Source organism: Anolis sagrei, chromosome 2, assembly GCF_037176765.1.
Source record: "Anolis sagrei isolate rAnoSag1 chromosome 2, rAnoSag1.mat, whole genome shotgun sequence".
In the NCBI taxonomy this organism is placed as follows: Eukaryota; Metazoa; Chordata; class Lepidosauria; order Squamata; family Dactyloidae; genus Anolis; species Anolis sagrei.
Window position 1 is genome coordinate 277,200,236 of NC_090022.1, and position 22,605 is coordinate 277,222,840.

General features: G+C 39.5%; 2 protein-coding genes and 1 non-coding gene across 3 annotated transcripts in view; 2 read left to right on the forward strand and 1 right to left on the reverse strand.

Annotated features, from left to right (window-relative positions):
• Positions 1 to 2,942, reverse strand: part of C7 (complement C7) — a 29,123-nt gene extending 26,181 nt beyond the window's left edge. Inside the window, exons 1-3 of the mRNA XM_060761429.2 lie at positions 2,785 to 2,942; positions 2,425 to 2,480; positions 223 to 298 (exon numbers count right to left, since the gene is read on the reverse strand). Coding sequence (XP_060617412.2) covers positions 223 to 298; positions 2,425 to 2,480; positions 2,785 to 2,790 — 138 coding nt within the window. The 5' untranslated portion in view covers positions 2,791 to 2,942. The remainder of the gene's footprint in view (positions 1 to 222; positions 299 to 2,424; positions 2,481 to 2,784) is intronic.
• A 10,412-nt stretch (positions 2,943 to 13,354) lies between these two features.
• RPL37 (ribosomal protein L37) lies at positions 13,355 to 19,711 on the forward strand. The gene is made up of 4 exons (XM_060761427.2): positions 13,355 to 13,461; positions 16,610 to 16,745; positions 18,450 to 18,534; positions 19,597 to 19,711. The coding sequence occupies exons 1-4, from the start codon at positions 13,459 to 13,461 to the stop codon at positions 19,664 to 19,666; spliced, it is 294 nt and encodes a 97-aa protein (XP_060617410.1). The 5' UTR covers positions 13,355 to 13,458; the 3' UTR covers positions 19,667 to 19,711.
• Positions 19,401 to 19,482, forward strand: LOC132769572 (small nucleolar RNA SNORD72). The gene has a single exon (XR_009630897.2). It is a non-coding gene; the product is annotated as a small nucleolar RNA SNORD72 (small nucleolar RNA).
• Positions 19,712 to 22,605: the final 2,894 nt, after the last annotated feature.

Here is a 22,605-nt window from a genome sequence, read left to right on the forward strand (position 1 = left end):
GCCAGAGCTCCCTGTGGGCTGTGACCACCCCCAGCTCCTTCAAGGTCAATCCAGTCACTTCAAGGATGCCATCCATCCATCTTGCCCTTGGTCAGCCCCTCTTATTTTTGGAAGTATAGCTCATTAATGTTTCTAAGTTCATGTGTCAATGTGCTTATTTCATGACTTTTAAGAAAGAGAGGCCACATAATTTACAAATGAGAAAAGCTTAAAACATGTTACCTGAGTTTTAGTACAGCCATCACACTCAGACCAAGGACCAAATGAATTCCATCTGCAGTTTACTGAAGAATGAGGCCTGTTGGATTTTGTATAAAGAAGAGGAAAATGTCAAAGATTGCAGAATGGATGTCTCTAGCTCAATTGAAAAAGTACAGGGTTAGTCAAAATGAATAGGCCAATGTGTGTTGCTCAAAAAAAACTTTGATAGTTTATCTGTCGCTACGTAGCTGTGGTTTGGTTACAGTAAACATACATTCGGGTACAATTAATTTTCTTATTGGCCTATTCATTTTGACTAACCCTGTATAATCTCTCCATCCAAAAGTACCAGATTCTGTCTCCAGCATCTCCAAGCAGGAATAGAAGCAAGATTTACCTGAACCCTAAAGATCTTTTCTTACTTAGAATAATAGACAAGTACTCTGTCAATCTAATGTCCTCACTATTGCCCTCAAGTGAGCTAGACTACAATGCCCATTCTTTTTAGCTCGTGAGAGATTTGGGGGTTGTAGTCTGCCAAACTAGAAGGACCTTATGTTAGGGAAAGCTAGTATAGACAGTACTGAACTACATGAACAAATAATCTGACTTGGTAGGAAGCAGCTTCCTATGCAATATTTGTACATTTAAAGAAAGCCACTGACTTGCTAGACTTGTAGCAAACAAAGCAGTGCTTTCTGATTTCTATTCTGTTTTGAAAACATTGTCACCACATTAATCTATTGCATTGGTTCTCAACTTGTGGGTCCCCACAGGTTGGGATTTCTGTTGGGATTTCTGGGAGCCTTCAACTCCCAGAAATCCCAACAGCTGGTAAACTGGCTAGGATTTCTGGGAGTTGTAGGCCAAAACATCTGGGGACCCACAGGCTGAGAACCACTGATCTATTGCTTTCTATAAGATGGGAGTCTTGAGACATCCCACATTTATTATCTTGCATTTGATTACTCCAAATGGTCTAAATACCCCAAGGTACCAAAGCAGGGTCAGCCCTGATTTCTACATGGATGTGAGATCATCAACAAATAGCAGGTACTGTAAGTTAGATTTCAAAGTATTCCTTGTCTAAGAAAGCCTAATGAAATTCAGTGGGATATAATTTTGAGGGAGCATGGTTACAACAGGGCTAGAAGTCTACTGAGGAAGTGCTTCTTCCATTGTGGAGATGCTGTGATGCTCAAGTTAAACTCTTCAATACATATTTGGACAAGGGCCTATCATGTTCATGGATGTTCAGAAGTTGGTGGATTCCAACTCCCATCAGCTCAAAATCAATAACCAAGTTTGAAAGGGAGCTGTAGCCCAGTGAGATCTGGAAGGACACTCCATCTTCAAAATTGAGCAGCTATGACTCAGGATATTTATGACCTTGCTTACAGGTATTTCACATAGAGTAATGGCCTTATTTGATTGGCAGCCAGACATTACACATGTAAAGCACTGTGTACCCATTTCACAGTTGAGTCTTGCCATTAGCACATTTGCTCAAAATGAATGAGTCCTTCCCAAGAGGAAAAGACAGACACCCTTCCCTTCTTTCTGTGTGTGTGTTGACCAGAGTTTCCTATCCAGAATTTCCCAGAAACTCAGGGTTCTGCAAGTCATTGGAGGTTCCATAAGAGATCATGACTTTTTTTTAAAAAAAAAACAACCTTTGGATTAAATGTATTGATGAAGGCTTTCATGGCCGGAATCACTGAGTTGTTGTGAGTTTTCCGGGCTATAAAGCCATGTTCCATGAGCTTTCTTTCCTGACATTTCACCTGCATCTATGGCAGGCATCCTCAGAGGTTGTGACCTCACAACCGCTGAGGATGCCTGCCATAGATGCAGGTGAAACGTCAGGAGAGAATGCTTCTAGAACATGGCCATACAGCCTGGAAAACTCACAACACCTATGAATTTGTGAGCTTTGAGATCTGATAATTTGTATACAGGAGATCTCTGAGACCTGAAAATTATTTCAAGAGTAGAAATGTTGAGAAAGTCTGGTGCAGACAAAGCCTAGTTGTGACTGCTAGGAGAAAATTAATTGCATCTATCAATTCTAATTAACTGAAAAAGAGGAATGCTGCTGCAGCCACACTTTCTAGACTAGAGCATTTTGGAAGCTATAGTTCCAAAAGTAATGCAGGAGTCATCTGTGCTGGATGAAATGCAGTTTCAGAGAAAAGATTTTACAAGGATCAAGGAAGTACTTACCTTGAAAAAACAGGGAAGTTGCCCAATGTTTGCAAGAGAATAAAGATCTCAAGTGCCTAAAAAGTGAAGAAAGAAAAAGGAGAGAGAGAATCAACTGTCGATAATTGAAGTCTGTGCTGGTTAACATTTGGTCTGATTTTCCACGTATGAGCTTTCCTGCAAGCAGGTGATGTTATCAATACTGGTGCTTGCAAATACAAATATATATATCCCACATGTTTCCATTCCTGAGTTCATTCCCATTCCTCCCCAGCAGCAAATTATTGCAATTCTCTGCTACTGCACTGTGCCTTTTTGTCAAACAACAACAAAAGTTGCCCAGGTTATACATTACTACTAGCATTGCCTTAATTATCTTACCTTCATGTTCACAGAAATACTCAGTTACACAGCAACTGGTGGTGAAAAACAGATTCCTCTCTTGCAATTGGAATCTGGTTCAGAACCAGAAGGAGCTATTGGCGCTCTCTCTGTCTCTGAACCTCTGGAGACTGACTCTTTCGGTCTGTTTTGCTCTTTCTTTCACAAGACAGGCCTTAAGCAACACAAAGGAATGTTACGCCTAGCCCATCTCATATCTGTAGGGATGCCAGCAGCCAGATCCCGTAATTTCTATGGTATTAACAAATAAATTATAAACCAAAGGTCAGCATCATAAATTGCTAAGCACTGGAATACAGCCAGAGCTTGAGTAATTGCTTTTTTGTATATAAAAAGTAGTTAGTTACAAATGTAATTTCAAGGCCTCCAGGTAACTGGCTGCAATTATGGATTAAAATGATTTATTTTAAAAGTTTTTTTCTTGTTCCTCTGAAGTAATTATAAGGAATGCTCCAAGCTGGTGGACAAAATTATTCCTTTCCATCCCTCAATTCCCAAATAAGTTACAAGGAAGAGAAAAGCATAAACAACACTTGAATCATAGTCACTTTTCCAAATAAAAGTAATTATAAGAGCACTAAACTTTACATTTACACCACAAAATGTGTTAGCCTGTTACTTATTGCCTTTATAATAATAATAATGTGAGTTAACTACAGTCTTTGTTAATGGGAAAATGAACCAAGTCATAAAATGTTGCTTATTAGCCTGCAGTTCCTCTTGGTATTGGCTTTGAGATTCTGGGGGTTGTAGTCTCAGAACATAATGTTTCCAATCTCCAAAAATACTTTTTTTAAAGAAGTTTCACGAGATTTCCACACGTGGCCTGCATATTTCTGCTCTTGAAGATAAGATTGTACTTTGGGGTACTCAAACTTGAAATAAACCATACATAACTGAGACATAGTATTTTGCAAGGATGAAAGTAGTTCCAAAGAAATGAGCTGTGGCCTTGCAAGCCTGAATGCTGCCACCTAGAGATTAACAAGCATGAACACAATTGCAAGAAAGGGCACCACTGTAAAGGATTGTGTTGCACATGTTTGAGGGCTGTTGTGCTGAAATTTACTTATGAGTAGACAAACATAGAATGTTTGTCTTCTTACGGGCAATTCCCAAGTTATGAACAAGATCGATTCTGTAGGTTTGTTCTTAAGATGAATGTGTTTGTAAGTCAGAACAGGAACATTTTAAAAATGTAACTTCAGTCAAAAATATATATTCTTTAGTTTTGGATAGCACAGGGAAGGATTAACACCCACGTAGTGTTTGTTTTGCTGTTTGTGCTGTCTGTTCAGAAGATTTCACCTCACTTTCTGGGATTTTGACAAGTGTGGCTAGTTGTGGAAACAAAGATTGGTGATAAAGCTTCAGTGGAGACACCTTGTCCTCATGATAATTCTTTCCGGAGTGAATTTCCCTTCCATGGGTAGATTTCTCTCATTTTCTGTTGTCTCGCCCCCTTTCATAACCATGAGTCATTTGTAAGTCGGATGTTTGTAACTCAGGAATTGCCTGTATTTGAATTAGAGGTCTAATTGCAATTGCAATTTCTGATTGCCCTCTCATTTTAAAAAAAATCTCAAAGCTTCCATAATTGATGATTTAACAGAGAATTTGGAAACTCAAATCCTCGGTTTGGAAAGGAACTTAAGGACCTGAAATTAGGTTTGTTTCACCTTAAAAAATATCTTGGAGGCATTGCCTCTGACCATGGCTCTGCACATTTTTTTTCAGTTCCATTCTGTGCCCATTGATTCTCACTGTTTTCAGTTCAAGTCCTCTTCTCAGGTCTGTTGGCTGATTTCAGCTTGTGAAAGAACTATGGGTTCAGAAGCCCAGCATGTCTAGCTAATCCAGTAGGCCAAATCAGACCCAGATGGGATAGAAGGCTAAAACCAAAGGTTTATTCTCAATAGACAAAGAGGATATCGGTGGAGAAAGTACTTCAAAGAACCGACATACCACAATTATGAATATAGAGCATGTTTATTTCATTTGGCAGCTATTTAAGGAACTTGTGCCAGCTCTTGATTGGTTGAAAAACAGTCTGACTAGGATTCACATCCTGAGTGGCTCAGGAGCCCATTGAACACAGCTGATTGATGCTTCGTATGGCAGGAAATCAAATAAACTGTCACTGGATCATTTGAAGTGTCAGTCCATTTAATGGGTCGCCTCCCAAAGGGATGTGATCCCAAAGGATTGTGGTGTGGCAATATGTAATGCGTCCTTGATGGGGTTTAATGGTTAGTTCTGGTTAGCACTATAGGAATAATCCAGTGTACAGAATGAATACCTGGGGTCATGTCCATCTCAATAGGTGAAGTTGGCTTGAGACATAGATGCCGGATCTTCACCATAGATAGCCTCAATCTTATCAATGAGAGGTCTGGCATACATCTATTGCATAATTTTCCCCATCTCCAAGTCCATTTTGCATGCAGATTTCCCCCATGGAACTGACAACATGGGAGGTTTCCTGTGTTGCCAGATCCATGCCAGCTCCATGGAGGAGAGCCACACGCTCTCCTCACTTCCCTCCATGTGATTGTCCTCCCAGCCTGTGAGGTGAAACAAGACAAGGTGGTGTCAGGCAAGATGAGGGCTCCATGCCTTGCCTTTAAGAGAAGCACCACCACCAGCTGCCACCGGTCGCGTGCTGAGGTCCTAAGTCATTTGGCTTCTAATGAGAGTTCAGGGTTGATTTGCTTTTGAAGCATTTTTATAGTTTCCAGTATCTCCAGAACTTTTGCCTGTTAGGAACACACTAGAGAAAGTCACATCTTATGTGATGGGATGGAAGATACTTTTCATTCAAGAAGACTCTGCTCAAGTATGCCTTAAAGCTGTGGGAGCTAATTAGGCCTCTGTTCTTGAATGTCTTCAGGCTGTTCTCATTTGGCATATAGCAGCAGGCTAAAACAGAAGTCACGAACAAAGCCATGATAACACTTTTGCCTAAAGTACCCATCCATGAGGAGTCCATTAAATTTCCTTATTAGCCTCTGGCCCTTTTAATACAATTGCTATGAGAGTTAATCCTTCACTTTCAAATGCCTCCCAGATTGTTACCATATCACACCCATTAAAATTGATCTTAAATAATTTCTCTTAAAAAGTCTTCAGGTCTTGATCTGAAGACTGTAGCTAGTGGATAATTAATTCAACCTTTGATGCAACGCCACTACTAATGTGCACTAATTTCTCTCTCTGTTCTTTATCTGTGTCCCCATATGCCAACTCTTTTCTCCCTATTACTTCTGCAGATGGCAAGGATCAAAACATGGCTGAAAAAAAGAGAAATTGCATCCAGTTGTTACTACATTCTTAGCTTGTGAAATTGGCTTTCAGCATGAGCTTCTGGACTTGTTTCTGGTAGCAAATGTCATCTGCCTTTCTTTCTAATTAGCAGTAATTAGCTCCAAAGCTCTTAAGGTATTTATCACATGCCAAGGACTAATACAGTGTGCCTGGGGACATGGCTCCAGGAAATGTGTCAAATCACATTGTTGGGCTATTTTCTGCAGATCAGATGGTTCTTTCCCCAAGGCTGTCATATAAGTTGACTTTTTTTTTATGAAGGCAATCGACTTTCTGTGGAGGAAGATAGGTAGTTACGTAGGCAGGTGGTCTATGTCTTTCATCATGCATGCAACAAAACAACAACAGCAACAACAAAGCAGGCTTATATCAACAGAATGGGAAAGCTGATGATAGATTGGGTGTAACTACTGCAAATTATTCAGGCAACATAATATTCACTTCTATAGTAGAAGTATAGTAACATCATTTTGAACATATTACTGAAATAATATTAAACATTTTCATTAAGAGTGAAGTATAACTTTTATTATTAAAATTAAACAAATCTATGATAATAATTCAACAGCCTAGATCCAGTTAACTTAGGGTCCAAGGACTAGACATTCTAGTGAATCAGTATAGCAGTTTGGAGGGTATTAGATCCAGCTTGACCTATATTAAGGCAAAATATAAGATGTTATTCTGTATAATTTCACTTAAAGAAGTCAAGCAGATAGTTGAATATTACTACTATTGGGACAACATATTCCACCAGACTTCAGCCAAGAAGACATTGGATATTTATTTATTTATTTATTTATTTATTTATTTATTTATCATATTTGTATACTGTCCCCCTCAACCCGGAGATGAGTCAAGGCAGTTTAGGCATTAATGCACTTTGACAGCTCTTTAAGTGCCATGGCTCATTGCTATGGAATCCTAGTAGTTGTACTTTAGTGAGGGACCTGGACTATTGGGCAGAGAAAGCTAAAGACTTTGTAAAACTACAACCGTAATGATTCCATACCGTTGAACTATGGCAGTTAATGTGGTGTCAAATTGCATTAATTGTACATTGTAGATTCAGCCTCAGTTGCATGCCAAAGTTGCATGCCGTGGGAATGATGTGGTATGTAAGTATATTCTGCTATACCCTCCCACCATGTCACAGATCCTCATTCTCTCTCCAGAACCTGTTTGAGCATTGTGTACATCACATTTTTGTCAATTATATACAAATATTGCATCATTTTAAATAAGAGACTTGAACATCTGTGGATTTTGGTACCCAATCCCCTTTGGATACTGAGGGAGAACTATAACAATTTACAACTGTGAAATCATTTCCCTGACTTTTGTTTATTGTGTTCATTGTGTGCCTTTCATAATCAAACAACATTCCATTCACAAGTTTACTTAAACCTCTTAAGGTTTTACAGAAGATTACTACACTTTTGAATTCACACACACAATTGCAATTTAAAAGCTCTCATTTTTTAAAAAAACACACATTAAAAGCTCCCTAAAACTTCAGAGAGAATTAATTATAGTTCTCCTGGAATAAAGTGATACATTTTTGATAGATTTCAGAGAGTACCAAATGTACTGTAATGTAAAAGGAAACAGAAGATATAAATTGGGATCATGTAAAGGTTCTTCCAAATACTATTTTTTCTAGCACTGTGAAACAGATGCAATATTTCTTTACAAATACAACTTCTTTTATATCAGCATGCAATGTGAAATGGAAACTATAATCCCTAATATTCACGGAGGAAAGTCAAGATAGTCACCAGTTTAAATACAATTCAGAATCTTTGTTAAACAAAACTCAGGGAAAGAGAATATATATACAATGTTTCCTTTGTAGCTTTCACTCCTTTACTGACCTTTTAACAAATCAAAGTAATCACACAGATAATGCCACCAGATCCTGTCTGATCTTGGAAGCTAAACAGGGTCATTTTATGCCCCTATGATGCCATATAATCCAGATTATCAAAGCAGCAAATCCACATTATCTGCTTTGAACTGGATTATATGAGTCTACAGAGGGGTCACAGTGGCATAGCGGAACTTGCTGACCGAAAGGTTGGCGGTTCGAATCCATGGAGCGGAGTGAGCTCCCATTGTTAGCCCTAGACTCTACCAACCTAGCAGTTCGAAAACATGCATATGCGAGTAAATCAATAGGTATCGCTTTGGTGGGAAGGTAACTGCCCTCCATGCAGTCATGCTGACCACATTACCTAGGAGGCATCTATGGACAATGCCGTCTCTTTGGCTTAGCAATGGAGATGAGCATCACCCTCCAGAGTCAGATTCAACTAGACCTAATGTCGATGGGAAACCTTTACCTTTATTATATGAGTCTACACTGTTATATAATCCATATCAAAGCAGATCATCTGGATTTTATATGGCAGTTTAGAGGGGGCCTTAGTTAGTACTTGGATGGAAGACAACTAGTGAATATCAGGTGCTGTAATCTGCATTCCAAAGGATGAAACTGGAAAACTACTTGAGCATATCTTGGCTGGATCAACACTGCCCAATATCCCAGGATCTGATCCCGGATTTTCTCCTTTGAATTAGTTTATATGAGTTTACACTGCCAGATAATCCAGGATCAGATCCTGGGATATAAGACAGTGAATATCCAGCCCTTGTGAAAGAAAACCTGTTGAAGTTCATTGTGTTGCCATTGGTCCACTGGTGACTTCAGTGTACTTACTGACAGAATTAAAACTAAAAAATTGTTAAAATATACTGACCTCTAGTGGCAATATATGCTGAAGTTCTTTACTTCAGGATTGTAAAATGCAACCCATCAAAGAAAGTACAGCTACGTACTCACAGTACATAATAAAGCACTATGTCCCCATACACATTGCCATATTATTTATTTATTTATTTTCTTTATTTGTATCCCGTCTTTCTCAGCTCGAAGGAGACTCAAGGCAGTTTACAGTCGGCAGCAATTTGATGCCCCATCAGACATAAAATGCAGTTTAAAAGAATATTTAGCATATAATATAAAAACCATACAAAAATCAATGAAAAGATAAATCACCAGTGTCTCCTTACTAAACTCATTTTCCAGTTGCATCATCAAGTCGTTCTGTAGTTCCACATGTACCTATTACACTACATTTGTGAAAGCATGCTCAAAGAGCCAGGTTTTGACTTTTTATTAAATGTCAGGAGGGAGGGGGCTGATCTAATATCCCTAGGGAGGATGTTCCACAGCTGAGGGGCCACCACTGAGAAGGCCCTGTCTCTCGTCCCCACCAGACGCACCTGCGAAGGAGGAGGGACCGAGAGCAGGGCCTCCCCAGATGGTCTTAGAGTCCTAGATGGTTCATAAGGAGAGACGTTCAGATAGGTAAGTTGGGCCAGAACCGTTTAGGGCTTTATAGGCTAAAGCCAGCACTTCGAACTGTTCTTGGTAGCAAACTGGCAAATAATCCACAGTATCTGCTTTGAACTGGATTATATGAGTCTATACTGCCATATAATCCAGTTCTGGATTTTATATGGCACTGTAGAAGAGGTCTCAGCCTCAGATTAAATGAGCAAACATCCTTAGCTTTTTGATGACAAAGAGAATAAGCTATATAAGCACACAATGATTCTGATAATTATCTGGCTTGGGAAATAGCTGGAGGTGTCTTGGCCAAGATCCCCTTTCCCAAAAGATTGTGCAAATGGGGGGCATGAAGAGGTGGCTGCCTTCGAGTTACATTTTGATGCATATATTAGAAACAGTTTATACACTTTATATAAATATTTAGCACAATATACTGTATTTAAAAGACACAAACTATACAGAAACCATCAAACTAATACATGACATCAAAGGGACAGTTTCGGTGGAGTTTGTAGCTGCTAGCATATCACAACTCCACATCTCTAGAAATGGTTATAATAAGAAGGGAAAAATCATAATATTTGCTTGAAGTGTCTTGGTGAACTATAAATCTTTTTGGAGAGGGTATAGTGGCTCAATAACATAGACTCAAGGCTACACAATCATGGGAGCTGTGGTTTTACAAGGTTCTTAGCAAAACATCACCAAACTACAACTCCCAGGATTCCATAGCATTTGAGCCATGGTACTTAAAGTGCTGTCAAACTGCATTCATTTAAAAGTGTAGATCCAGCCTAAGAAAGGGTTGCCGATTGTGCGTTGTAGCATAGTAATATGAAATGGTTTCCTCCCAGTCCACATGTAAAAAGCCCAGTTCAAATGTGTGAACTTTGTTAGTCTCTGACCCTTTCCACACAGCTGAATAAAATCCCACTTTTCTGCTTTGAACTAGAAAATATGGAGGTGTGGACTCAAATAATCCAGTTCAAAGCAGTTATTGTTGGATTTTCTGCCTTGATATTCTGAATTATATGACTGTGTGGAAGGACCCTCTGCAAGGACCGGGAAGTGGCTCAACTAGCTGATAGCTAGCTGCATTAAATCACTACTGACCAAGAGGTCATGAGTTCAAAGCCAGCCCTGGTTGGAGTGAGCTTCTGGCCATTAGTCTAGCTTGCTATCAACCTTTGCAACCCGAAAGACAGTAGCATCTGTCAAGTAGGAAATTTAGGTACCGCTTTATGTGGGGAGGCTCATTTAACTAATTTATGACACCATAAAACCTTCCAGTAGTGTGCAGAAGAATGAGGAAGTAGTCCATCAAAGGACTCAGTGTCACAAATGGACGAAGAAGCAGCAGCTCCCCCTGTGGCTGGAATCAAGCTTACCTCATGAAGCCAGAGTAGCTGGAATGTTAAATTGCCTCTGTGTCTGTCTATATATGTTGTATGTCTAAAAGGCATTGAATGTTTGCCATGTATATGTGCATTGTGATCTGCCCCGAGTCCCTTATGGGGTGAGAAGGGCGGAATATAAATGCTGTAAATAAATAATAAATAAGGAGCACGGGCCCTTTAAATGCACTCCTAGCCTAAATCACTGCACCATGGCAGTTAAAGTGGAGCTAAACCGCATCAATTCTAGAGTATAGATGCTCCCCTAGTTACACCTTATTCCTTTTTTCTGTAACATGGATATTTAGATCGTCTGTCTTTTGTTTTCTAGACTGTAGCATATATCAGAATAGCTTATTGTGTATTAAGTTTCAGATGTGTTTCTCCCCAAACTACAAATCCCACACCATTTTTGTTGTTCATTCATTCAGTCGCTTTCAACTCTTCGTGACCTCATGGACCAGCCCACGCCAGAGCTCCCTGTCAGCCATCACCACCCCCAGCTCCTTCAAGGCCAATCCAGTCACTTCAAGGATACCATCCATCTTGCCCTTGGTTGGCCCCTCTTCCTTTTTCCTTCCATTTTCCCCGGCATCATTGTCTTCCCTAAGCTTTCCTGTCTTCTTATGATGTGGCCAAATTACTTCATCTTTGCCTCTAATATCCTTCCCTCCAATGAGCAGTCGGGCTTTATTTCCTGAAGTATGGACTGGTTGGATCTTCTTGCGGTCCAAGGCACTCTCAGAATTTTCCTCCAAAACCACAGTTCAAATGCATCTATCTTCCTTTGCTTAGCCTTCCCTATTGTCCAGCTTTCACATCCGTAGATGACTATGGGGAATACCACTGCTTTAACTATGCAGATCTTTGTTGCCAGTCTGATGTCTCTATTCTTTACTATTTTATCGAGACTGGACATTGCTCTCCTCCCAAGAAGTAAGCGTCTTCTGATTTCCTGGACACAGTCTGCATCTGCAGTAATCTTTGCACCTAGAAATACAAAGTCTGTCACTGCCTCCATGCTCTCTCCCTCTATTTGCCAGCTATCAATCAGTCTTGTTGGAGCCCCCAGTGGCGCAGTGGGTTAAAGCCCTGTGCCGGCAGGACTGAAGACCGACAGGTCACAGGTTCGAATCCGGGGAGAGGCGGATGAGCTCCCTCTATCATCTCCAGCTCCTCATGCAGGGACATGAGAGAAGCCTCCCACGAGGATGATAAAAACATCAAATCATCCAGGCGTCCCCTGGGCAACGTCCTTGCAGACAGCCAATTCTCTCACACCAGAAGCGACTTGCAGTTTCTCAAGCCACTCTTGACACGACAAAAAAAAAAATCAGTCTTGTTGCCATAATCTTGGGTTATTTTATGTTTAGCTGCAACCCAGCTTTTGCACTTTCTTCTTTCAGCTTGGTTGAAGGCTCCTCAGTTCCTCCTCGCTTTCGACAATCAAAGTGGTATCATCTGCATATCTAAGGTTGTTAATGTTTCTTCCAGCAATTTTCACCCCAGCCTTGCATTCGTCAAGCCCCACACATCGCATGATGTGTTCTGCATACACGTTTTATAGTTTGGGTGAGAGGATACAACCCTGCCGTATGCCTTTCCCAATCTTGAGCCAGTCTGTTGTTCCGTGGTCAGTTCTTACTGTTGCCACTTGGTCCTTATACAGATTCCTCAGGAGAGAGAGACAAGGTGACTTGGTATGTCCATACCACCAATGATTCAATAGCATCCAGCTATTGAGGTTAAAGTGGTGTCAAACTGCATTCCTCCTACAGCCTAGGCGCACACTGAGCACAATGTTTTGGAATGTTCTGGAATGTGTCTAGAGGAGGGTGACTAAAATGATCAAGGGTCTGGAAAACAAGCCCTATGAGGAGCGGCTTAAGGAGCTGGGCATGTTTAGCCTGAAGAAGAGAAGGCTGAGAGGAGATATGATAGCCATGTATAAATATGTGAGAGGAAGCCACAGGGAGGAGGGAGCAAGCTTGTTTTCTGCTTCCTTGGAGACTAGGACGCGGAACAATGGCTTCAAACTACAAGAGAGGAGATTCCATCTGAACACGAGGAAGAACTTCCTGACTGTGAGAGCCGTTCAGCAGTGGAACTCTCTGCCCCGGAGTGTGGTGGAGGCGCCTTCTTTGGAAGCTTTTAAACAGAGGCTGGATGGCCATCTGTGAGGGGTGATTTGAATGCAATATTCCTGCTTCTTGGCAGGGGGTTGGACTGGATGGCCCATGAGGTCTCTTCCAACTCTTTGATTCTATGATTTTATGATCCTTTAGAGTTTGGGGACTTCAACTCCCAATATCTCTAATCCTTGCTCACAGCAGCTGAGGCTTCTGGGAGTTGAAGTCCAAAATTCCTAGAGTAACTGCGTTGAGGGCAATGACCCGCGCTGATCTCTTCCGAAAGGCATGACGTCACTCCCCGAACCCCGCCTCTTACTCTCTGTTATAGGCCTCTTCCTCAGCAACGGAATCATTTGGGTGTTGCACCCTCTTCGCCGGAAGTGCGGCGAGGCTCTTGCGGAAGTACGGGGCGGAGCTCGCTCTCTTTCGTTGAGGCGGCTGAAGGAAGATGGTGAGTGTGGAAGTTGGGAGAGGAGGGATCCGTTGCCATCCTCCGCGCTCCGAGGCCTTCAAGCCGGGGCCCTTTGAGCAGGGCCTTGCCCACAGCTTCTAGCAAAGGCGGAGCACTATATTTCTTCCCCACGCTGCGTGTCGTGGCGGCTGTGAGCTGCCTTTGGAGCCCTCGACTCCAGGCCCATTTCAGAGGCCCCTTCCCCAAGCCTAGTTCTTTTCTATAGGGCTCTTAGACTTGGGGAAGGAGCCTAGCTTGTTGGGAGCGAGGCCTAGGCGGCCTAAATGAGGTGTCATTTGGATGGATTCCTCTGTATAATAGAAATATGATTATATGGGTGTGTGTTTATAGATAGACTAGCCATCCCCTGCCACGCGTTGCTGTGGCCCAGTCTGGTGATCTGGAAAATAAAGTAATGAGAAAGTGTTGGTTTCTAATATATGTAATACCTTTATGCTTGTGGGTAAACAGTATTTCTTGTTTCTTTGTCAGTGTTGATGTGGAGAGTGTCTGATTTGCCTACTCTGGAATATGCAACATATCATAGTCCTTTAGGGGTTCCTTTCAAATCTATGATACTATATTTGTGTGTGTGTGTGAATCTAGCTATATTTATGAGTGGATGGCTCTTTGTCAGTAAAACTCTGATTACGTTTTCTTGCCCTGGTGAAGAGAGTTGGACTGGATGGCCTTAAGCATTTTGGTCATGTGGGTTCTGTGTGGGGAATTTGGCCGAAATCTGTCGTTTGTGGGATTCAGAATTCTCTTTGAACTATAAATCCCAGTAACTACAAATCCCAAATGTCAAGGTCTATTTCCCCCAAGCTCCATCTGTGTGCCTATTTGGGCATATGGAATATTCGTGCCAAGTTTGGTCCAGATCCATCATTGTTTGAGTCCACCCTGCCCTCTGGATATAGGTGAACCACAATTACCAACTCAGGGTCAATGCCCACCAAACCCTTCTAGTGTTTTCTATTGGTCATGGGAGTCCTGTGTGTCACCTTTGGTTCAATTCCATCATTGCTGGAGTTCAGAATGCTCTTTGATTGTAGGTAAACTATAAATCCCAGCAACAATAATTCCCAAATGACAAAATCAATTTTTTTGAGTGGAGGACATAAATTGGACTGTTAGGTGTCTTGTGTCCAAATTTGGTGTCAGGTCCCCCAATGGTTTTTGAGTTCTGATGGCAGCATGAACTAACATTACATTTTTATTTATATAGATAGGTAGGTTCCCGTGAATTGCTTGTAATATCTGTGGTGTTTGTTTTTGTTGAGTAATCAGTGTTATGGTAATTCCAAATTCTATTTTTGAATTAACAGTATTAACTCCTGTATTCAAACAGTAGTTGCTGCTCCTCACATTGTGGAAGCGTAGAGTTGCAAGCTGCATTTCGACCCCATCTACACTGCCGTATAGTCCAGTTATTGAATGCAGATTAAGTGTATTGATACATGGCAGTGTTGACTCAAATGATGACATTCAAAGCAGTTCATCTAGTTAGAGTTCATTTCTTAAGCAATGAGTAGTAAGTCGTGCAAGGATCAAGGCAGCATGGAGTGAGGGCCAAACCACCTGGTTAACATTGTGTGGTTGCAGCCACGGTGGGGCAACTGCTAGGGGAATAAAGGAGCAAAAGTACTACTCCTTGCTGTGGGTTGTTGGAGAAGTGTGGAGAAAGGCGGTGCGTTTGGAGGAAGGAGTTTGGAGTTCTACAAGACTTGTGGCTCAAAGAGAACAATTAAAATCTGTATGTATATATGTTCTATTCTATATAAACTATGCAAATGCTCGTTGGTCAAAGGCAAAAGGCTTCTGCATCTTCATCACGAGAATCTGCATTCTGAAACTGGATTATATGGCTTACTTTCTTGCCACACTTTTCTATCACAACAGGTCTTGCATTTCCAAGGATTAAACAATCCACATATTAATTATAATCAAAAATTTCTATAATATCTGGTGTAGTAGTAATAGTAATACATTATTATTATTATTATTATTATTATTATTATACTTTTTGTGGAGCAGTGCTAGTCTTGTCAAAGTACAAGTGCAACTGCCACTTAAAAGTTTTCTGTTGTAATTTTGCCACAATTTTCTGCTACAGTCAGCTTTCCATTTCCACAGATTCTGTATCCATGGATTTTTTTTTAAAAAAATCTAAATAACACTTGATTTGTCATTTTATAAAAAGAGCACATTTAACTATGACATTGTGTATAATGTGACTTCAACATCCACAAGGATCCTGGAGCAAATCCCTAGGATCCACTGTATTGGATTCCTTAACCCTGTTAAAGATTTTTCTGCTTTTTGGCAAACAAAATGCAACGAATCATAGCATCATAATATGTTTTAAGTGTATATACATTTGGAGAGGGGTACCTCTCAATAGGATCAGAGACTTTTTGTTGAATTGTTGCCTTTTCTCCTTTAGAATGATCCTTAAGCATTGAATCAGGATTTCAGAATGTATTCAATGCAAGCATGTTTCTGAACCCTAAATTAGTGGGAACAGATGGACTTACCACTGTTCCTATCGGGCAGTAGGATTCTGGACTAGATAGACTTTTCCTTTGCAGGGTAGTTTTTATGTTTCTATAAGAGGAAGCCTCACCATTTGCTTATCCAAATGTGTGCATGTACATGCAATTTCTAGCACTCCTTTACTGCCTGGTAGCTTCCCAATATTTTGGGCCTTTATAGCCTATTCTGGGGGGGGGGGGGGGTGCATGTACACTGTAGAATTGGTGCAGTTTGCCTCTACTTCCACTACCATGGTTCGATGTTTAAAATCGTGGGAGTTGTAGTTTTACAAGATCATTAGCCTTTTCTGAGAAAAAGTAGGTACTTCACCAAACTACAACTCCCAGGATTCCATAGCATTTTGTGCACTATATTTCGAATAAATGCAGCATGCAAACTACAGAGTGTTATCTCCATCCTACAGTTAGGAGGGAGATCTGAATTAGCCGTGCCACTTGCTAAATCCACAGTAGCAGTGGGAAGTAAGATTTCACTGCTCTCATCTTTAATGACTGCTGCATCAACTTGAGATCTTTTCCTCTCACGTAATGTTTTGTTCTTTTCAAAATTAATGTAGTCATTTATGTAAACTAATTTGCCAATTTATTTTCAGACGAAAGGAACATCATCCTTTGGTAAGCGTCGCAATAAGACGCACACTTTGTGCCGTCGATGTGGGTCTAAGGCCTACCACCTCCAGAAGTCCACCTGTGGGAAATGTGGATATCCTGCTAAACGCAAGAGAAAGTGTAAGTGCAAAACTTTCTGAAATAGAGAAATAGCTTAACACTTAACGTACCTAGTGCTATGATACCTTTCTGCTTTGAAAGTCACAATACTATTGATAGATAGGTAGTCCCAAGCTACAAACATCCACCTTGCATACAACATGTAGTTAAGAACGGGTGAGACAACAGGAAGTGAGAGAAATCTAGGAAAGGAAATTCACTCCTTAAAGAGTTATCGTCGTAGAACTTAAAAACAAACCTACAGGACATATCTTGTTCGTAACTTGGGGATAATTGAACATACTAACTCCAGATGTTTTCTTGAATGTAATAAAATTATATTTACATGGTCTTCTGTATAACAAGTTTGTTTATTTCGTGTCAAAAGCATTGCATAAATAAAACTGATAAAATAGAAGGAACACAAGCGGCTAAATAATTTAAGAACAGAAATGGGCAACAAAGATCTCATTGTCTGTAGCTTTAAACATTTCCTCTGTGCATGAGACAGGGCATTGTGGGCAAGCATACAGATGTTGAGTTGTTTGTTCTGCTCCACAGTCGCACAACGTGGAGGATACATGCAACCCAGCAAGCAAAATAGGGACATGTCTTTTATGGATTTTTTAGTTACTTGTGTTGTTTAAGGTGGTTATTGTTTTAGTTTATTTCGATTGTTGTGCTATTTACACAGTTGTAAGCAGATTGGGCAGGGTATAAATAAAGATTTTGTATTATGTCTTTTAATAATACTCTGTTTATTTTCGTGGCATAAAACAAACCACCTTCAGATGCAATATCATGGTGTTCAGATTGCTTCCATATCCTATGATAATAAGACTTGTGTGCCTTTATTGACACATGTGGTTTAGAATAAATATGGTATAGTATTTATCCCAGATTCTTCCATGTTATTAATGTTTCCTGTATTGAAGAGAAGCAGCATTATGTGGTGAGGGTTAGATATTGTTTTAGCCTCCCTCATCTCTGAAACAAAACCAGAATTGACTGGAAATCTTCAAGTTTTAATAATCCTCTTTTTGGAAGATGGATTGTAGCACAAGAGGGTTTATATAATTTGGATTATCTGTACCTGAAGTTTTCCAGGAGCATAATTTCTTTTGTAGCCAAATGGTGGCAGGAATACAATTCTGGGCTTCACCTGATAAAGCCATGAAGGACTGCATCTATTGATGTGGATTGATATTCAGAAAAGTACTTGTAATGAATCAGTCTTAATTGAGCTGTATGTTTTTTCATCTCTCTATTTTTTTAAAAAAAAAAATCCTCCCCTAGTTTGGTTAGAAGTTAAGCAGGGTCAGTCCTGCTTACTACTTGGATTGAAAACTACAAACAGATAGCAGGTACTGTAGACTATATTGCAGGGGAATCAATTGACAAAAGCATCTCTGAATACTCACTGCCTAAGACAACCCTATGAAATTTATAGGATTGTCAGAAATTAACAAGTAACTTGGAAGGCATGCACAGAGACACTTCCACACTTGATTAAGTAGCTCCTGGCATTATATTTAGCTTGTTACAGTTTTTTTAATTGCCTGCTTTATAGTTCAAGGATTTAAATAGGCAGAGAGAACCACATTAGGTGTACCAATCACCTTTGAGGAAGGGCAAAACATAAACCTAGTATATAAATTCAGATTGCATATCACTACCTTTGAAGTAATGCATGGCTTAACAGTAATTCATTCTTTTATCTACCAGATAACTGGAGTGCTAAGGCCAAGAGGCGCAATACTACTGGCACTGGCCGCATGAGGCATTTGAAAAAAGTGTACCGCAGATTCAGGTACAGTATAAAGTTTTATTGTTAAGACAAAATGTGTACTGGGACGTTATGAAAATATTTAATATAGCACCTGTGTGCATAGTTTTACTGTTGATGACTTTAAAAGAATGTGCTTATTATACACCGCCACGAGTCGCCTCCGGGCTGAGAGTGGCGGTTAACAAATGCAAATAATAAATAAATAAATAAATAATAAATAAATAAATAAATATACATATAGCTTATTTCTTTCTTTAGCAGTTATTGAATTCATATTTAAATGATTGAGAAGTTGGTGTCATTTTTTAAAAAGCTACCTTGCAGTTGTTTTAAACATGGTGAGCTATTGTACCTGATCTAGGGCCAGTTTTATATCAAAAACTGCAGCTATCACATCAAAAACTGATTTGTGCATGGTGATGGAGGGTTTTAGTCATGACAAATGAGGATATATTGGTCTTTGGCTTCCTTATGTCATTAAAAGGATGCCAAAATTCCACTGGATTCCTCAGAAAGCATTTGAACTTTGTAATGGTTGGCAAGTGCTTCGATTGACCCATTCATTTGCAATTCCATTTATTCCTGCTGCTCTTGGTATTGTTTTTAGGAGCAATAAATTAAAAGAACAAACAACTCTATGGGTTTGAATTCTACTTTTTGCTATTTTAGTAACAAGCCAGTGTTGTAGTTCATTTTTATTTTTGGTATTCTTTTTCACTTTTGGAAAATAGCTGGAAAATCTCATGGGACAATGTCTTTGCTGCATTTTAAAGTAGCAAAGATACCTGTGCATTGAAACTTGTTGTTTTTTAATCACACCTTAAAATGCCAAGTGTGTATGACAAAAATATAGCTAATGGCTAGTGAAAGCTTATGAGGATTTTGTTGGCTTATCCATGATGTTTTCATTACAAAAAAATGTCTGAACATATGAGTTCTAGTGATTTTACATTGTAACTGAGATAAGCTGACTACCTCCCCCCCCCCCCCCCAAACAGACACACATACACACACCCAGTACTTAAAGACAGAGAAGCAGTTACGTTCAGAAAGTTCTCATTCCTTTTTGTTTTGTATATACAGGAATGGATTCCGTGAAGGAACAGCACCAAAGCCCAAGAGAGCTGCTGTTGCTGCTTCTAGCTCATCTTAAGGACTCACGTGTCTGTTTGAAATAAATGGTGTCAACCGTGAGAAATATTGTCGTCTTCATATATTTGTCAGTGTCCAATCTTTTTGAAAGTTTATTCCAAGTTCAATTGTTCAGATTGTCCTGATGAGGAGCATAACATGAAACCACTATGACAGTTCTTTTTCACATGTCGAAAACGTATTTATTAAATTTTGTAGTTTATTGATGACACTGTACTTGGATATACTTTGTCTTAGATTAAAATGGAAGATGCGTGGTGATCATTTGATCAAGAAACATAATTTTTAGTTTTAATTTTTAATGTAGTGTTCATAGCTCATTTTATATATTATATTCAGTAAACTCGTTTAGGTTGTAGCTCTCAACCTGCTTCCATGGAAATTAATGCCAGAATGTCTTAAAAATAAGTTCAGTGCTGCCTAATAAAAGTACATTCCATCTTTAATTTATTAATGCAGCTGATCAGTGATAAAACGAATTCAAACTTCATAGGAAAAAATGTGTTTTTACAAACACTGTATACAATCCAATATCTCTTCATTGAAATGCAAATATCTGCATGTGGAGATATACTACTCTAGCATCAAACAAACCCTCTGGAGAACAATGACAATGCACAATGTGTCATACTGCAACCTTGTAGAATGAACAACTAAAATTCAGATTTTTTTATTGCAAGAGTATAGTACTGTTCAAGTTGCTATCACTGACTTGCTCTATACTCTTACGTATTTGTTTTTAAACACTGCTGAAAATTTTTAAAGGGATGCAATATCTTGCTGTATCTATACAAGCATAAATTATATGTAAGGTAAATACTGGGTTTTGTATCACTCTTGCATCATTTGAAAATCCCAAGTCCCTCTCGAAGTGAAGTACAGTATGTCAGAAAATAATTCAGGCCTCTGAAAAATACAGATGGTTGTTTCAAAGATGAAAAATAGTGAAGCCACATCTTGAGAACTTCTTGGCCATTAAATGATAATCAAGGTGGCAAATTGAAACATTCACAACTACCTTCAACAGACAAGAGTTCTTTCTCCCACCCTGGACCTTCCACAAGGTCCAGGGTGGGAGAACCCAATTTCTTAGCTTTCAACAAACCTCAGAACCTCTGAGGATGCCTGCCATAGATGCAGACAAAACATCAGGAGAGAATGCTTCTGGAATGTGGCCATACAGCCCGAAAAATTTACGGCAACCCAGAGGTATACTTTTTAAATTACTTCAAATAGTATTGTACAATATGAATGTGCTAAACAGTTTAAAGAAAAGTGCTGTATATATTGATTCACTAATATAGATGTTTAAGCCATATTGGGTATAGGAATACTGAAACAAGCATAGTATGTGCTTTTATTTGTATGTCTTATTATGCAGCATCATATTGTTGCCTACTTGTAAGTCACTCTGAGTCCCCTTCGGGGTGAGAAGGATAGGGTATAAATATAGTAAATAAATAAATATTTTCAACAGGGATCACTTTAAAAGGTAGTTTTCAAAGAGTATGTACAGAGTATCTTCAAGAGTATGTACAAAGAGTATCTACAATATGTAAGAGCAAAGGGGGGGGGGGAGAAAGTTACTCCTTTATTCTAGCCTGGATTTTCATAGATTTGAAAAATACTCTAAAATTGCATGGGCCCCTTTATGTCACAAACAAAATACTGGTTGCCTCAGTGAAAAGAGCTGGATAGGCAAATATAAGGGAGAGGAAATATATTTTATGACCAATTTACACTATGGATGGAAAATCCAATATGCATCTAAAGAGAACAGTCCCTTTACAAATGCTGCTTTGCAATCTGATCAGACTCTTTATAGATCCGTAGCATCAACCTAGAAAGTGGTCAGTTCATTTCATGCTCAGATGGAACTGCTGGAGCAGAAAATCAGTGGTGCCTGAAATTAACACCAAAGAATGTTGCACTGGCTTTTTTTAACATGCAGAATTAAACTTAGTAGTTTGTGGTATATGGTTTTCCACATTTTGAGGAAACATCCATTCTAGTTGGAATTGCATCTGGCGTCAGTGTGAAAAGCTACATATTGCTTCCTGTTTAAAGGTATGCTCCAGTTACTATTGAAGAAGTACTAATGCTATAGAACAGTGGTTCCCAACCATTTTTTGACCAGGGACTGCTCTCCAACATTAGTACCAAAAGGGTTACGAATCAGTTTTTGGTCAACCTTGGATTCGATTTGGTTATTTGGAGTGCTGATTCAGAAAATTGCATTGGATAGACAACATTAGTTCTAGTTTCTGATACAGAACATATGCCATCCAGTAGTTGCCATCTGCTCACCCACGGAAAACCATATTTAATAAATGTTGGCACTTTAAGAGGGTTTCGTGAGACCAGTTGCTCTTGTTGCAGTGGCGTAGTAACAGTGAGGGTGTGGACCATATTTTAGTTCTTGTGGACCACTGGTTGAGAACCACTGCTATAGAACTTACTAAATTGTGTCCCGTCCTCCCCCCCCATCCCCCCAACTCGCTTTTATCAATTCAAAATGTATATTTCTGTAAAGTACTTACTCCCAAGTATTGTCTGACTTGGCCATGCTTAAACAAGATTAGTATATATAATTTGAACAAACATGCAATCAACAGCGTTAGCAGTACAATTACTATTTAATAATACCTTCACCACTCAAAAGTGGCTTCTTGTGTGCCTTCAAGCTGTTTCTGGTTTATGGCAACCCTAAGGGAATCCCGTTATGAGGTTTTTGAATACAAATTAAGCTAAAACCAGTCATGTATATAATTGAGAAAGTGTTCCTAGATAGTCTTGATTGTCATGATTCACTCAGCTCCAAAGGAACTGTCAGAATAGATGTCAATTCAGTAACAACCCTAGTAGTGTGGCAAGATTCTAAATACCTTACTGATGTCATAGATTAAACAAAGTGTCTCCGTCTAGATCTTTTATCAAAAA

Bases quoted from the DNA above. Each gene is read 5' to 3' on its own strand.
- RPL37 (XM_060761427.2), top strand. The intron at 16,746-18,449 runs GTAAGTGCAAAA...TTTATCTACCAG, and splicing joins TGCTAAACGCAAGAGAAAGT to ATAACTGGAGTGCTAAGGCC. The intron at 18,535-19,596 runs GTACAGTATAAA...TTGTATATACAG, and splicing joins AAAGTGTACCGCAGATTCAG to GAATGGATTCCGTGAAGGAA.